At 40.7% G+C, this 17904-nt stretch overlaps 1 protein-coding gene across 1 annotated transcript; it reads left to right on the top strand.

Moving 5' to 3' along the window:
• The first annotated feature begins 11 nt into the window (after positions 1 to 11).
• Positions 12 to 15957, top strand: SNIP1 (Smad nuclear interacting protein 1). The gene is made up of 4 exons (XM_077481798.1): positions 12 to 327; positions 2329 to 2437; positions 12039 to 12589; positions 15498 to 15957. The coding sequence occupies exons 1-4, from the start codon at positions 152 to 154 to the stop codon at positions 15772 to 15774; spliced, it is 1113 nt and encodes a 370-aa protein (XP_077337924.1). The 5' UTR covers positions 12 to 151; the 3' UTR covers positions 15775 to 15957.
• Positions 15958 to 17904: the final 1947 nt, after the last annotated feature.

Genomic DNA, 17904 nt, shown 5'->3' with positions numbered 1-17904 from the left:
TTGTTGTCCAGTGTTCTGTATGATTACGTCAATCCCCGGCATGCTTTGCCGCTTCCGGAGGCCAAGTCGTCTGTGGAGTTCGCTTGGTATCTGTGAGGGCGGTTAGTGGTCTTATTGGAGGCAGAAGTGTTCCCGGGATTGGAAAAGAGCAATGAAAGAACTGAAGGAGGAGGAGAGGCACCGAAAGAGGAGGCCGCACAGCCCGGGGATGGTCTCGGTGAAGAAGGAGAGAGTGAGCCCGCCTAGGCCTCACCGGGCACGGCGGAGTTCCAGCTCAGGGAGCAGCGGAGGAGAATCCCCCCAGCCGCAGCACCAGGGGAGGAGCAGGTGAGACTATCAGAGCAGCGTAGGACACCATCGCGGTGTGAATGGAAGGTTAGACACACACGGTACAGTTCTGCTTAAAACCGACAACAACCGTCCTAAACCGTTCTTTAACACGAGATGTAATGTAAACCCTAACTGATATTCAGGCCCTTCACATATAAAGCAGAGGTACCCAGATGAGTTCTGCTTGTCTGTCCCCTTTCCCCTCTCCTCCTTCAAGTTTGTTTTTTGGGAAGGAGCAGGGGGGAGCGGGTACCCTCTTTAACAGGGTACCCTCTTCCACTTCTGATCGGATTGCCACAGTGATGCAATCTGAAGTTTTCCCCTTTCTCTGCTGCCTTCTGGGACACATCATAAGTCCCAGAAAGTTGTGGGACCATCCACCAAGTAACAACAGACACGTTCCTGTGTAAGTGGGTGCTCAAGTGACCACTGACCGGAAACGTGAGAAATTTCACCAGCACGCCATGGGTCTGGGTCCAAAGATTTATTCATCAATCACATCATTGCAGCAAATAGCATAATTTTGTAATGTGACATCACATGCCTGATGAAGGGGACCTGCGTAGCTCCGGGAAAAAAAATGCTGTAAATATGTGTTTTGCTGAATAAAGCTTCGGACCCCATTTTGGAGACCCATGGCGTGCTGGTGACATTTCTCACTCTGATCATTCAAAAGTGCAGCACAGCCGCCTTCCCAAAGTAAACATGCCAGCCTCTAGACCTGAAGATGGCCAAAGAGTCAACTCAAGTGAGGACAGCACTGGATCCCTGGACAGGTATGTTTCTTATTTAAAAGTCAGCAGCTTCTGTATTTAGTTGTTAACATTTTATTTTGTTGAGTGAAGAACCTCTTTACAGGGGAACTTCATCCATAACCGTTTGATAGCAATTAAAGTTTTTACCATAATGCATTCCTTGCATTTAAGGTAAAAATTGTTTAGGCATCGGTATTCCCCCACCCTTGCCCTTTTACTTGAGCCCTCATTTGATTCAGTGTTGTGCCCATCTGCAGTTACCCTTTAAAGTGGTTGTAAACCCTTAAGACACACTTTGACCTACAGGTAAGCCTAGATTTAGGCTTACCTGTAGGTCCAAGAAATATCTCCTAAACCTATACGTTTAGGAGATATTTGCCCAAAGACAGGCACCGCTGTCTACGGAGATGCCGCGCGTGTCGGCTCCCGTGCGCATGCGCGGGAGTGGCGGCTTCGCCGAATGACAGCAGCGGAGCTGCGAGCCCCCACCAAGAAGATGGATGCGGCGGACTACAGGGGACAGCGGTGACTTCGCTGGCTCCTGTGTCAGGTAAGTGACACATAATGGACTACTATGCGATGATAGTAGTCCATTATGCTTTGCCTTTGCAGGGAATGAAAGAGGAAGTAAACTCATCAGGGTTTACTTCCTTTTTAAAAATCTCAATATGCGACATTTAAAAAATTCTACAGGTTGCATGTTTTGAGTTACAGAGGAGGTTTAGGGCTAGAATTATTATGACAGTTAAGTCTGCCATAATGTGCTGGTATATGGAGCACACATTTATAAAGCACAGCAATTTATTAAAAAATGTGCATAGTACTCCAAATGCTTTGGACCTTGACACAAGTGAAACCTATTAAAATGGATTGGGGGGGTGGGGGCAGAGCCTGATGGGGATTTGAGACTTGAGTTCCCCTTTCAATCCTGTTCTACTTATGATTGATAGGACAGAGCCATAGCCAATAGACAGCCTGCTATTGGCTATGGACTCTGCCAACTGTCTGCTGTCAATCACAAGGAGATAGCAGACATGATGGGGACTTATCCCATAGTGTCTTAATCAGGCTGTGCATGTTGTCATCTTCACTGGGTTGCTAGGTGTCCGTCAGTGATCAGGCTAACATCCAGCAAATACTACAAAATAAATCATACGTATGCTTGCCTTGTCAGAATTTTAGGGTTCGTGGCATTTGGATTTTTTTTTTTTTTTTTTATTCTAACCCTTATTTTTATTTTTAGGTCACCACCAAAAAAGAAAAAGAGCCATGTCAGGAGAAGCAAGTCCCCAAGGAGGAGAAAAAGAAGCGATAGTAGAAGTCCACCTCCTGTTCCTGTAAAAATAAAGCAGGTAAATTCGGCATGAAAGGGCCTGTATTAAAACTTGTAGAAGGGCAAAACGTGCATCCTGCATTTACAACTGCAAAAGCAAATGGTGTCATTTTTGTATCTGTACAGTCAGCCTATAAAATTATGTGTGGTAACTGCAATGCCATATTTTAAAATGTATTTTATTTATATATTAATACGCCTTACAACAAGGAGACAACTAGGAAGTGTGAATGGAGAAGGCTGAGGAAGGGAAGTGTAAATATGTCCATTCTGAGATATATCCCTGTTAAACACTGCAGTCAGCACAGTGAACGTAAGCCATCTACTTCAGTCCCTTTGCATTAGCCACGTGAGCTATTTCAGCTGTAATGAGCAGTAATGCGCTGGGAATTATATTCCATTAATAATTTTGCCATTACACTGAAAGTATTGTTTTCTTGGGGCTGTATGTTGCAAAGGCATCAAGATGGTTAGCGTAAAGAACATATTCACAGTAACCTCTTCTAGGTCTTTTTACAGAAACTTTCTGAAGGGTTGCTTTTGTAAAAATAGGGCCAAAAAGGTTTATAGGAAATCTTCATAATTTTTTTTTTTTTTTTTTTTTTTTCAGTTCTTGCATTTGTTGAAAAAGCAAGGGCTTAGATTCTTTTTTTCCAAACAGGACTTTGGAGGATCAGAAATTGTGTGATATTGTCATTAAAAGGTAACTTCTATTTAATGGTCACCTAATAAAGGTTTGGGTTGGTTCTTGGCCCTGGATCTAGGCTTGATTGACCTATAGTAATCTGTTACATTTTTGAACACTACTCCGAATGCTTCAAGGGGAGTCTGTTGTGCATTCCTAATAGTGATAGAAAATGTGCACCTGTGCTTACCATAGAAATTGGCTAAATCTGGAAATGTTTGAATCAATAAATACTTGTCAGTACAAGACTAATGATTTGGGTCTTAAGATAGCTTTTTTTTATTTGGTTATTTCATGCCTGCAGTCCTGTCAGATAAGCTGTTCTTCCAAATCATTTCTTGTCTCAGTGTGGTGGAAAACTCGGTGGGGGGAAAAACTGGCAAATTATCTTGTTACCCTCACTGTGGTTTATTTACACCGATCTAGGTGCAAGTAATTTCACTCACTCTTCAAACGTATGAGACAATCCAGTGTAAATGATATAGTACTTACAGTGGGCAAGGCATTTACTTTTTTGCCTGGACCCATGTCTTTACTTATTACACAGTGCTGTGTGGCTAAAACGAGCTGCCATATTAGTCAAGGTGTAGACTATCACCATGCAACCCTTCCCTTTCTTAGACCTGGTATCCTAATGTATTCAGTGTAATCGAGTATGTGGGATATTCTTGATGGTGTCAGCATCCTACTAGGCTCCTGTAAGGATGGAAGAAAAGATGGTGTTTAGGTGCTGTCGCATATCTGTAAGTGTTCTGCTTTAAATTTAGTAATTTTATGCTAAATGTACTTTTCCCTATTCATCTTCCAGGACAGCAACGTGAGAGGTGATTGCTTCCTCCTCCTACAGGAAATACAAGCAGAACAAGTAAAAAACCTCTCGTACCCCTCCTGGCCTTCAGTTTAGATTATGTCTACTGTCCAGGAGTAGCAAAAATGTTTGTTTATCTTCCTGATGGAATGGCTTTCAGCGACCCCCCCCCCCCCCCCCTATTCGTGCATATCTGCTTAGCCAGAAGGTAGTCCCTATTTCTTTCATTCCAGGATCTTGGCCCCTTTTATTACCTGAGGGGTCAACTTATGAAACCCCTGGCTAGTTAGCCCTGTCCTCTCCCTTCGGGGGGGGTTAATGACCAGCATTGATGTGCTCGGTGGAAATGGCAGTGTTTTCCACCAGTATTTTGGACAGAAGTATGGAGGAGCGAGTCTGAGGAGTGGTGTGCAGTCCAGGCCTCAATTTGGGATCTCTGTGATGTCACTTTCAGTGGCCCAGGATGATGATTTTCTGTTGGTGCTCGAACAATGCTGAGTTCAGACAGCATCGGGATTAATGGACCTGTCCTAACCATGAAAGGAGAGGCTGAGGACAGCAAGCCAGCACAAAGCACTGTGTTCAGAACCAAATCTGCTTCTGGGTGAGTGTTACCCTTGGGTGGTCTGCAGTATTTCACTGTAATAATGGGACCGGGCATGTTTGTTTGCACTATATGCACTTTCCCATAGCCTGTTCTTTTGGGTTACATGGAAAAACTTCAGTCCAAGCCTTGGGGGCTAGTCATCCTAAGAAGCATTGCTGTAATTGTAATGAGATATGTGTTTTCATCTCATCTAATTTCATTAGTTTTCTCATGATTTGTATTTGAAAGCAGAGAGCCTGTGGGACTTTTTTGCCTTAATGAAAGATTTTGTTGGTACTGTACAGACATAAATGGTGTCTACCTTCCTAATGAGATGGGAAGAAATGGGTATGTAACCACAGATTTTTTTTTTTCAGGGGTTACAAAACCAGTGTTCATAACAAGGATTTGAGAGCCAAAGAAGTGGCCCTTTTTTATAAAGCAAAGCCTGAGAAAGACTTGCTTTTCACTTTTATAGAACCTGTCTGTGACACCAAATTATGTTAGACTTTGCCCAATGCTGATCCTATCTCAATTCTACCAGAAATCTGATGAAGTATCAGACAGCCCCTATCATCTTACTTTCCCCTCAATATTGAGGGGATGGTCATTACAGTACCATAACACAGATCCTTCAAGCTGTGTGTTTTGTTTTGTTTTTTTGTTTGTTTTTTATATACTATTGTGTGTTCAAAAACCAACAAGAAAGTACTGACATATTATCATTTTAAAGTAATTCAACAAGGTAAAAAAAAAAAAAATAGAAAATATTTACAAAGCACAACATCTCCTAAAAAGTATTGATGGTCACCTTATATTTTCAGGATGCGTACTTGCATCTCCCAAGTCCATAAAAGAAGAACATTTTAAAGTGTTACTAAACGCAGTAATATGAAAATAGTTAATCTGCCATTGGAATCTAGCTTTTTAGCAGATTCCTGCAGTGGGACTGGTAAGTGTTTTTAAAAAACAAAAAACTCTTTGCACTTGTTTAAACCGAAAAGTTTTATAGGACTAGGAGTCATATTTTTATTTTTTTTCTGTCCACTAGGGGCAGTGGTGTTGCGGCGAGGCGGCGCTTCTCTTTTGAGGCTTCCAGCTGGGATGATCCTAACAGAAGGCAGGCGAGTCTTAAGATTCCCCCATCCTTTTTTACCTAGTTCCTACTCAGACGCCTTTGGCCCTTTCCCACAGCTATTTATGTGGCCATAGGGGGCACGCATGCACAGGCAGGAATGGCACAAAAAGCATGCACATAGTAGGGATGTAATAGGTGGACAGGATTCTACGAGTGTGCATGCGCAGTAGTGGCCAAAGGGATATTAGGAGGAGTTCCAGTTCTAGGCTTCTGTAAGCAGGCTGGAAGGGACACAGAGTGGCACGTGAGTCACTTTGAGTGGATGGACCAGGGCACTGCAGGTCCTGTAAGAGCTGTGTAGTATTTTGTAGGAATGGTTGACGTGCATAAAGTGGTGTTTTATTACCTCAAGTTTTAACTCGGGCATGTCTTCCTGGAATAGGAGTGGGGGAGGCACAGCAGGAAGGGGTGCAAATGCACCACCATCTGTATTGGAAGATGCTAGCCTTACATCTGCTGTGTTGAATTCTCCTGAAAGACCTGGAGCAACTGGAAAGTCTGAGCCATTACGGTTATCAGGCATTGTAGCAACAGCTAATGCTTCTGCCTCAACCTACATCATAAAGAACGACTTGGCATCAGCTTTAGCTGGGCTAGAGGTAAAAATAGCAGGTATGCTTGCTTCTGTTTCCCAAGGTGGAAGGAAACAGGATAGATCTCCTTCACCTGAGCCCCCACCTGCATTGCAACAGGATTGGGCAGAAGAGGTGGAAGAAGTGGCAGTAAATGACTGGGAAGAAGGTCAGGCCACAGACTCCACTTCTGAGGAGTCAGGTTCTGAAGAACCATTTTTAGCCTCTCAATCTTAGACTGCTAATCCAGTCCCTCACAGAGATGGTCCGATCAGGATTTAAATTGCTGCCTGTAGAGGTCCCTGAGGTTTCCTTTTCTTCTTTAGGATCTCTGTGGCCTCCACAGAGTTTGCAGGTGTTTCCCTTGCATCCGTTGCTAGGGCAGATTGTGTATGCTGACTGGGATCACCCTGAAAAACGTTTTATTCCTTCTGATGGGTTTACTTCCTTTTTCATTCCCTGCAAAGGTAAAGCATAAGGGACTACTATCCATTATTATTAGTCCATTATGTGTCACTTACCTGACACAGGAGCCAGCGAAGTCACCGCTGTCCCCTGTAATCCGGCGCATTCATCTTCTCGGTGGGGTCTCGCAGCTCCCCCGCAGTCATTCGGCGAAGCAGCGATGACGTCACTCCCACGCATGCGCACGGGAGCCGACACGCGTGGCATCTCCGTTGTTAAAGTTGCTGCGCTCAGTGCGCCTGCGTGCCGCTGTCTACGGCGCATGCGCCGTAGACAGCTGTGCCTGCCTTCGTATAGGTTTGGGAGATATTTCTTGGACCTACAGGTAAGCCTTAATATAGGCTTACCTGTAGGTCAAAGTGTGTTGTAAGGGTTTACAACCACTTTAAGGGTCAAATTTCAGCCTTGGCAATATTTTATTTAGGGGCCTATTACTTCTCACTCCTTAGTTCGAACATTTGTACAGTGGATGATTCATGTGCTTCCACCGGTCAGGCCGCCTCTGTGCCTTTGGGATTTAAATTTAGTCCTGGGAGTTTTACAGAAGCAGCCCTTTGAGCCTATCTGGCAGATTCCTCTGGTCCCCTTGACAAGAACATTTGTTTTCTTGGTGGCAGTGACGTCAGCCAGGTGGGTGTTGGAGTTGGCGGCTCTGTCCTGTAAAGAACCCCATTTGATCTTGCACCAGGATAGGGCGGTTTTGCGGCCACAACCAGAATTTTTGCCCAAGGGACTGTCCAGTTTTCATCTAAATCAGGATATCATTCTACCTTCCTTTTTTTCCGAATCCACAGTCTGCAGAGGAGAAATTATCATTCTCTTAATGTAGTATGGTCTGAGAATGTCGGCTCAGATTCGGAAAACGGATGTTCTGTTTGTGTTGCTAGAAGGTCCCAAGATGGGACAGGCAACATCTAAGTCAACTATTTCCCAATGTATCCGCCAAGTGATTGTTCAGGCATATGGATTAGGGGTAAGGACCCGCCTTGTCTAGTAAGGGTACACTCTACCAGAAGAGTGAGTGCTTCATGGGCAGTTCATCATCAAGCATTGATGACTCAGATTTGCAGGGCTGCTACTTGGTCTTCGGTGCATACATTCACTAGGTTTTATCAAGTGAATGTTAGGACTCAAGAGATTAAGAAATATTGGGAAGAAATACTAAAATATATAGAAAGGATAACAGATGTTCAGGTCCCAAAAAACCCATGGGTATGCCTTTTTCCATGGGACATAATTATCCTTAAAAGAGTACAGTAGATCTCTCATACCCCAACTATTAAATATAGCTAAAAGTATGATCCTGAAGAAATGGAGAGAACAGGAAGAGCCCATGATAAAAGAATGGTTTGGGAAAATAGACAATATATTTAAGATGGAATACTTTGAAAGGGAGGAAGAAGGGGATAGAGAACCCCAGAGAAAATGGAAAATATGGAAAACATTTAAACTAACAGACATACAGCGAGGTATATGGGTTATAAGGACGTTTTTTTTTTTTTAAGGAGCAGGTTGGGGGGGGGGGGGTTAGGGGGGAGAAATTTAAGGTTTAAAGTATAAAGAGACTGGTTAAGACCATGTATGGATGAGTTATCGCCTATGGAGTATGGATAAGAAATTCCTGCTATTGCCCTACACGTGTCAAGTTTTTTTTATATTTTGTTGTTGCTGTACAATCCTACAGACTTGATAATGTCTCTTTTGTCTATGCTATTTCATATGTAATGATGAAAATAGATCTAAAAAAAACAAAAACAAAAAAATACTCAGGAGGATGTTGGATTTGGACGCAGTGTACTGCAGGCAGCAATATAGATCCTATTCTAATGGTGTTTCTTTGGTCATAATGGGTTCCCTCCCCTCAAAAGTATTGCTTGGGGACATTCCAGTGGGTTATTATGGCTGCTCTGTGTCCTGTGATGTCACTGGACATAGAGATCCCTCCCCTCTTGTCTGGGAAGTTTATTGCTTGCTACAAAACTGAGGTACTCCCTGTGTGGGAGGGATTATATAGGAGAGGACTTCCTGTCTATTTGGTTTGCCAGTGTCCATTCACCTATAGATGGCGTATAACCAGTTAGTTACTATGGCTGCTCTGTGTCCCATGATTTTACTCCAAGAAAGGGGTTTTACAGGTAAACTGTAGGAAAAAAATCCAAATTTTTACACAATGCAGAGGATTAACCCCTTAAGTTCCACAGTGAGCATAACAAGCATGCTATGCTGCATATACAGACTGATTTTACTGTTGTGGGTTTAGTAACACTTGAAATCTTGTAACAGACATCCTCAGTCAAAGAAAGGCAAGATCGTCAAAGCAACTGGGAGTTAAATCCAGCGGTATATCTGCATATTTTTACCAAGTGGAGAATGCCTGCAGGAGATCTGTTTGCAAAATATTACTCTTTGCTATCAAGCAAGAAAAGACTTTGGAAATGGATGCTCAGCCCCAAAATTGGATTTTCATCTTGCAATGTGTCGGGGAATTGCAGAAATGAAGCCTGTCCAACTGCAAACTCGTATTTGCTCCTTGGAGGCCTGTCCCGAAAATAACTTTTCAGATCTACAGGTTGACAAATTGTAGCCATCACTGAAACTGTTTTTTCCAAATGGGCTTATGTTGACGCCAGACACTTTTTGGTGGGTATTATGTTTCATAGAACTTTATTTTTTATTTTTTTATCTACAATCTGCAAAATCCTAGGGAAGAGAGCTTTCATTGTTTTAGCTGTATGGGGATGTCTCCTTCGATACCTAGATATCACAAGAGACTTTAGAAGATCAAGTCATCTTCTTATCTTGTTCGGTGACATTAAAGAGGGTTTACAGGTCTGTAAAAGCATGGTTGCCAGATAAATAAAGCAAACTATATTTTTTTTATATAGGGAAGAAGTATCTTTTGGCAACATTGTAGTCAAAGGAAGCAGCAACATCACTGGAGAAAATCTACAAACTATTGGGTCTAGCCAGGCTACCTATTAGTATTAAGTACCTTTTTAGAACAGAGGTCCTTTTGCAGCAAGTTATAGGAAAGTTCTACAAGAAATGGTCATTGTGTGTGCGTGTGGGTTTTTATTTATATTTATTTTGTTGCTTTGCCTTTAGTCTTGTGTTGCTGTCTTGGAAGATGAATGCAAAAGTCCCCTGTTTTAGTCTTGCCATGGTAACAGTATTTCTAGGACTCTTCCAGGACAGAAATCTTACTTCCCACCCTTGTTTAAGTTGGTTATTTTCCCCTTGTGCACTGTTGAAGGCAGTTTGCTTTCATCTCAATTCGGGGCAAGGGTACTTTTCAATTGTTCTGTTTGTACTCCCTGTACGAAGAGGAGGAGCAAATTCCAAATTCTCACTTGGATTTCTGTTCTGGAAGACTCCTAGAAATAGATTTACTGGTAAGGCTAATTGGGTTTTCCTTTTTTTTTTTTTTTTCCTCTAGTCTGTGTGGGTGTTGTCAGTAGCTGGTTTTGGCTAATAACTTCTTGTGCTCTTTGCTTGTGCTGTGAGCATAAAAAGCCACAAAACGCTTTTAGCAGTATTTATAAAATCCATTGCTAATAAAATGCATCTGTCCTGCTGTAAAGCAGTGTTTAATTTTGATGTTCAATTTTGATTTAGTTTTAGTCAGTCTTTTGACTAAAGTGCCATTTTTTTATTTATTTTTTTAAATGTAGTCGGATTTTAATCATTTTTAATTTTTTTTTTTTTTTTTTTTTTTTTGTATTTTGTTTGTATTTTTAGCTGACTAAAATCTCCAGTATAATAAACGCACAACAATTATTGCTTTTTGACAAACAGAAGTGCAACTTTAAAAAAAAAAAAAAAAAAAAAATGTGACCAAGAACCCGATGATCACTCTGACAGATCTCCAGTATTTCTCTGTGGAGAGAGAAGAACCTTCCAGGAGGACAACCATTTCTGCAGCACTCCACCAGTCAGGCCTGTATGTAGAGTGGCCAGACAGAAGCTACTCCACAGTAAAAGGCACATGACAGCCCGCCTGGAGTTTGTCAAAAGGAACCTGGAGGACTTTCAGACCATGAGAAACGAAATTCTCTGGTCTGATGAAACAAAGATTGAACTCTTTGGTCTGAATGGCAAGTGTCATGTCTGGAGGAATCCAGGCAGCCCTCATCACCTAGCCAATAGCTATCCCTACAGTGAAACATGGTTGTGGCAGCAGCATTCTGTGGGATGTTTTTCAGTGACAGGAGCTGGAAGACAAGTCAGGATCGAGGTAAAGATGAATGCAGCAATGTACAGAGACATCCTTGATGAAAACCTGCTCTGGACCTCAGACTGGGGCGAAGGTTCATCCTCCAACAGGACAACAACCCTAAGCGCACAGCAAAGATAAAGGAGTGGGTACGGGACAAGTCTGTGAATGTCCTTGAGTGGCCCAGACTTGAACCCGACTGAACATCTCTGGAGAGATCAAACTGGCTGTGCAACGACTCTCCCGATCCAACCTGATGGACCTTGAGAAGTCCTGCAAAGAAAAATTAGAAACTGCCCAAAAATAGGTGTGCCAAGCTTGTATTATCATACTCAAAATAATTGAGGCTGTAATTGGTGCGAAAGGTGCTTCAACAAAGTATTGAGCAAAGGCTGTGAATACTTTTGTACATGGGATTTTTTTTTTCGTTTTTAATAAATATTATTGTATCCATCTTGGGGAAAAAAGGCTGTAACATAATAAAATGTGGAAAAAGTGAAGCACTGAGAATACTTTCCGGAATGCTTTTTTTTTTTTTTTTTTTTTTTTTTTTTTTTTCGGCTATAAAACCATATCCAATAACATTGTTTAAAAAAACAAAATCAAAGTTCTCTGAAATTTTGGCTAAAATGTATTCTAATGCATGTCTTTGGTAAAAGGGGGAGAGAAAAAAAATCCCTGTAAGTGTATAAGTGTAAATTTTTTTTTATTTTTATTTTTTTAATAGTGTCTACAAACTATGGTATATGTACTGAATGGAAAAAAAAAATATATATATATATATTTGGTAACGTCTAATGTGACTAATTAACTGCCATTGACATTGCAGTGATCAGTGCTAATAATAATAATAAAGGTTTTCAGTAATATTGTAACAGTAATTATTAGTTAAGCCCACATTTAACCCTTTTATTGCCCTAGAAGCTTACCCATTCCTACCCAGTGTCATTAGTACAGTGACTGATTATTCACTGTACTAATGACACTGGGTAGGAATGGGTAAGCTTCTAGGGCAATAAAAGGGTTAAATGTGGGCTTAACTAATAATTACTGTTACAATATTACTGAAAACCTTTTGTTTAAATTTTGGCTGACAAAATATTTATTTTGTTAATCGATTTAGATATGTTTTACTTTTTTTTTTCTTCCAAAGGAAAAAGAAAAGCACACTCGTAGAACTCATGATGACAAGCAACCCAGAGAGAGGTTGGAAAAAGATGACAGAAGAAACAGTCACAGAGACCAAGCAGGCATCAGAGGTCATCACAACCACTCGAGGCATAGGGAAAGGGATCGCGAAGAGCAACATATAAGAGAGCAGAGAGCAGAAAGGGAGTTCCACAATGACAAAAGGAGGGAAAGACGCCAGAGGCAAGAGCAGGGAGGAGAGATTGAAAATCCAGAGGGTGAGAATACTGAAGAAGAGCAAACTAAAGAGAAAGAAAAACCAAACTTTGGACTTTCCGGGGCATTACTTGAAGATACAAATACTTTTAGAGGAGTTGTTATAAAATACAGCGAACCACCAGAATCTCGTGTTCCTAAGAAACGGTGGCGCCTGTACCCATTTAAGAATGATGAAGCCCTTCCAGTCATGTACATTCATCGTCAGAGTGCATACCTCCTGGGTAGGCAGAGGCGTATTGCTGATATACCAATTGATCATCCTTCTTGCTCCAAGCAACATGCTGTACTTCAGTATCGGTGAGAATGAGTTCTAATGCTTTTATAAAGTAGTGTTTTGTTTTTTTCGAATGTCTATGTGATTCAAGCCTAAGGAAAAATTTAGCTTTTTCCCTGTCAGAATCCATATTAAATGAATATTGTAAGGATTACAGGATGAATATTCCTTTTTGTTTGGTTAGTTTCTCTCTTAGCATATTATCCCCTTCCTGGACTAAGCTGAACATAAGTTGCATTTCTTTGATTCTTTTGTGAATCGATTCTTTTATTGACATCTGCTGTCGTCTTGCCAGTATCTTTAATTCAGACTGAGCAGCTTGTATTGGGGATACACCGATAACCGTTTAAGTGCCTACATATACTGACTTTATCAGGTACTCACTGGTGCCAGTTACTGATAGATAAAATGTATGGGCTCAAATTGCACTACAAAGAATCGCATGTGATTTGCACAGAAATGTGGTGCAGTTCCTGTTTTCCCCCATCGTTCCTGTTTGAACCAAGGCTGAATTCACTATGACATGCCTGGGTTCACACAGGAGCATTGGGGTTACCCACATCACATTCAAACTACATGCAATTCTTTGCAGTGCGTTGTGAGCCTATTCATTTTGTATAGACTCAAATCGCACCGCACAAAAAAATATCAGACTTAGTATCTGAACATTTGTACAAGTACTCGTGCAAATGCTTAGTATCTGTATCGGGAGCGGTGCAACCAATCCTAGCTCGTATGCTGTTAGCACCTAATGAAGTAAAACGCTGATAATACATTTTTTTTTTTTCTAATCCACACAACACAGGTGGTAATCAAGCTGCTTTTAAGACAGGAACATTACAATTGTGCATATCGCTATCTGATTTGTGTTCTGTCCAACCAGTATTTGTCGTTCCTTAATAAAATGCTGATTGGATGTTTTCTTGCAGGTTTGTTATTCTCCTGTCTAATGGGCTGACAAGCTGCTAACGATTCTCCACTGATTATGGAGGTGCTACATAAGGGCAATCCCTACTTTCCTATTGGATTAAAGTATGCCCTTCATGAAAAAAAATATGTAGTGTCGTTATTGCTGAAATAGAGAGGCAGTCACATCAAACCATACAGATTCAAGAAGAAGGGTTCTTCCCATCGAACCTCTGAGCACTGGCAAAATGTTCCAAGCGATCACTGCAATATATCTTAAAAGCATATTTAAATTCTGTTCCTTTTGTTAGATTAAAGTGCTTGTTTTATGGCTTATCCCTATATATTAGATACAATACTCCAGAGAGTTTTAAACAAAAAAAATACATGATATTAAAGTATAACTAAAGGCAAATCCTTTTCTTTCTTTTTCTTTTTTTTTTTTTTTTTTGTTAGATGGAGGGAGATTGCAATGTCAGGTTTTTATTGCTGTCTGTGTCCCTGTTAGGAAGATTAACACTCCTATATTTGTAATTTTTACTATTACCAAAAGTGAAGCAACCAAAATCCCAAATTTTGAATTCTTCTCAGAGCAGTAATAGAGAGGAAATCTTCCAATGAGGACACTAGTTTTGGTGGCTCTGGGGACACCCAGGGATTCCCTTTGCTTGAAAGGATTTCCTGTTTTGGCAATGTGATAGCAAAGGGGAATCTCCCTAATGGGACACAGATGGCAAAAATATAAACCTGACTGTTATAACTCTCCCACACTCTATTAAAAATGAAAGAAAAAATGCCTTTAGTTCTACTTTTAAAGCGGTAGTAAGCCCCAGTTAAAAAAAACAAAAACAAAAAAACTTCCCCTGCAAGTCCATGTTATAATGTGCTAGTATGTGTCACATACTAGCACATTATGAGAAAGAATTGCCTTAAAATGAAACCCTCCAGCGGCACGCTGTCACCGTTGACAGAGCTTCTAATTTCTCCAAGTCTTCCTCCTGGGTTCGTGGCCTCCGGCTACCTGAGTCACCAGGGGTGCAATGCCATTTTATGGCACGGGCTCTGAAGGTCCTGCATGGTATTTTGAGCCTTCAGAGAGCATGCGTCGGGGGTGTCACTGTCTGCATGTAGTGTGAATATCTTCTAAACAGTGCGAGTTTAGGACGTATTTACAGTTCCTACTGAGTTTACTACCACTTTAAGTAGGTTGTATTTGTAAGTAGACTTTTATTTTGGCCAAATGTATATGCAAAGTTCTTATGCAGCAGTCATATTTTGGTAAAGAAAATAAAAATTTCTGTAATTCTTTTGTTTGCAATTGTTATATACCAGCTGATGCCAGACATAAGTTGGGAAGCTGTAGGACAATGTCATTCCAAGGCCAAGACTCAAACAACGAACCTTTAATAAAAAAATAAAATAAACGTTGTTACTACTAGGGTGTGATCTGTCTAGATCTCCGGCTCATTTATTTTGGCTTTGTACAGGAGATGAGCTTAAAGCCCAGGCAATTTTTTTTATTTTTTTTTGTTCCCTATGCAGTGGGGCTGTGCCTGCACCGCATGGGTTAACTGGCTATTTTGTCTGGGGGAGAAAACAGCGTCTATACCCCTTGATCCTTCGGAAAATGACCCCCCCCCCCCCACTTCCAGCAGTGAACTTTTCCTGATGTCTTCACGTCCAGAGCTGGTCTATGGGTGTGATGATGTCATGAACAGTCCATGCACCAGACTGCTGGACCGTTAGGGGGCAGGAGCTGGAGGAACCGGTCTTGCATTGGGAAGATAAGAAGATTAGATGAGTATATCTTGGCTCTCTGGACCCCTAGACCAAAACAAGCAGTTCAATTTGCAGAAAAATTTGTCCAGAGTCCAGCTTTAAGACTCTCTTGAAAGGGCAATTGCTACCATTTAAAAAAAAAAATAATAATCCTACATTGTTTTTAGTCAGTAAAATGGACTTTGAGAAGACTTTTATATTGAGAAGGAGAAAATGAAAGATTAACGGTTTATTCTGTCTCTTTAGGGTGGTTGGCTTTACACGCACTGATGGGACCAAAGGAAGACGAGTCAGGCCTTACATCATTGACCTAGGATCGGGAAATGGCACTTACTTAAACAACCAGCGAATTGATCCACAACGTTACTATGAGCTGAAAGAAAAAGATGTTCTGAAGTTTGGATTTAGCAGCAGGGAGTATGTGGTTTTGCATGAGTTTTCAGATACATCAGAAGTGGACAAACCACAAAATGATGAGGATGAGGAGGAGGAGGATGAAGAAGACGAGGGTACTGACAGCTAGTGAGCTGCATATTGAGACATCGGAACAGAAAAAAAAAAAAAAAACGTTTAACCTAATCTAAAAAATTTTTTTTTTTTTTTTTTTTTTTCATAAGAAACTGAAAAGTAAACTCTGTCGTGTTGACAGCCTGAAAACCTCTGAGAACATTGTAAATAAATTGATTTTAATGTCTCTAAAAGACAATATAGATGTATATACGTTTTCATTCAGATAAGAAATTGCGTTGTGTTTTCAGCATTTTTGAAATATGTCTTTTATTTAAAAAAAAAAAAAAAAAATGAACACTTTATTAAACAAAACCATTGTAACCACTGTGGTTATAAGAAGGTGCTTTGACTTCTTTCTTTGTGGTTATAATGCTAATGCTGTTTGAGTTATGATATATAGATATAAAAAAAAAATGTAGATCGCTAATTTTCAGTGCTGGTATCTTGGGTTAGACCTGTTTATCTTTGCTGTAGAGGATCCCAACATAGGACAGGAAAGTGTGCAAATAAGGATTAACTGCTTCTGGACCAGCCGCCGCAGTTTTACTGCAGCAGGTTTCTTCTGCTGGGCAAATCGACGTTGCCTTGCGCCACGTTTCCTTTTGGCCACCAGGGGCATGCCCACAGCGTGTGCCCGGAACCGATACGAGCGCACCCGTGATCACTTGTGACAGAGCGAGAACTGGGAATCCTGTTTTTTTTTTTGTTTTTTTTTCAGGGGAGTAGAGATAGATTGTGTGTTCATACAAAGTCCCTGTCTCTCCCAAAAGTTTGTCCAATTTGTTCACAGCAATATCGCAGTTCCGATAAAAATCAGATTGTCACCATTACTAGTAATAAAAAAAATTATTAATAAAAATGCCATAAATCTATCCCCTATTTTGTAGACGCTATAACTTTTGCGCAAACCAATCAATATACGCTTATTGCGATTGATTTTTATCACTGCTGGAATTAGGGTGCTCGACTAACGTGACTCTGTTACATGAATTTGCATTAAAAGTAAACTTTTCTTATACCTTGAATCTTTAATGAAATGTAAATCTTAGGAGAGCTGTCACATGCAATTAATGGCACAGTTCAGAAGATTTTAATGTAAATCTTGAGATGCATACAGGTAACATAGCCCACCTACCTAGTACTAAAAATGTTTATCCAAACTGTTTACATTCAAGTTCACATTGAAAGTTTACAGGATTCGAAGAGGAAGTCAAAACAGCCCAAGTGTCAGGAAGTACACAGAATGAGATTCACGATGTCGGGTTGCCTGGGATAACAGAGATTTAGGATAGAACATTTAGTGAAATGTCTAACTTTTTGCAGTGTTTGTTCAATATCGTTAATTGTTCACTGAATGTGAAGAGGGTGGGTTAGATGAGCTCAGTAGGGGTGGGAGTGGCAGGTAGGGAAACTTTGTTGAAATGTTTCTTCACCGTTTCATTTTGACTAATGAAATGCAACACATGGTGATTTGCTCTTATTGTTGGTTCACGCCACAATTTCTTCATTCCAAATGCATTTTTTTTCCTAGCACAATTTAGGACATTCTAGTGTGTTTTGATGCATTTGGTGCATTCCAGTGCATTTTTGCTGTGTTCCATACAAAAAAAAGGCAGCATGTGCTACTTTTGTGAACTTCGGTGGAATGCACTGCTTTGGTGTGAACTAGAACCCTTAGAATACATGAACAACACCGTACTTTTGATTCAGATTCAAAACGTATTGAACTGCATCTGATGTGAACCAGTCCTTGAGCAGGACATTTATTGGAGAAACAGTTTCACGTTAAAGCAGCTGTCTAAAGAGAACCAGTCATTGCCTGCCTTCTGCAACAAGCTGAATATTTGGTCTTAAATTATTGTTTGCAGTCTGTTTTTATATTTGCTCCCTTGTTAAAGTGGGAGTTCAGCTGCTTATGGGAATCTTTGCGGTGCCATTGCCGGCAATAGCTGCCAATTTGACATGCCAAATTGCTGCAGTGTGAACCAGGGCTAAAAAGCTCAACTCGTGTCATAACTGCAGACAGTTTTGATGTTGTGTATTCTGAGGACAGCGTTGGAAACCAATAGGTAGCACTGATCAAGATTGGGTATGATGGAGTCTATGTTAATTTAAAGTTGTACATAATCTCTGATAGTAATCC

This window comes from Lithobates pipiens, unplaced genomic scaffold (genome assembly GCF_037356315.1).
Source record: "Lithobates pipiens isolate NorthernLeopardFrog02 unplaced genomic scaffold, aLitPip1_a1.2 Scaffold_16, whole genome shotgun sequence".
Lineage (NCBI taxonomy): Eukaryota > Metazoa > Chordata > Amphibia > Anura > Ranidae > Lithobates > Lithobates pipiens.
Note: the sequence above shows the minus strand (reverse complement) of the source record. Positions and strands in the feature narration are given on the sequence as shown.

Coding starts and splice junctions, on each gene's coding strand:
- SNIP1 (XM_077481798.1), top strand. CDS start 152: ATGAAAGAACTGAAGGAGGAGGAGAGGCACCGAAAGAGGAGGCCGCAC. Junction 2,438..12,038: donor TTCCTGTAAAAATAAAGCAG/GTAAATTCGGCA, acceptor TTTCTTCCAAAG/GAAAAAGAAAAGCACACTCG. Junction 12,590..15,497: donor CATGCTGTACTTCAGTATCG/GTGAGAATGAGT, acceptor CTGTCTCTTTAG/GGTGGTTGGCTTTACACGCA.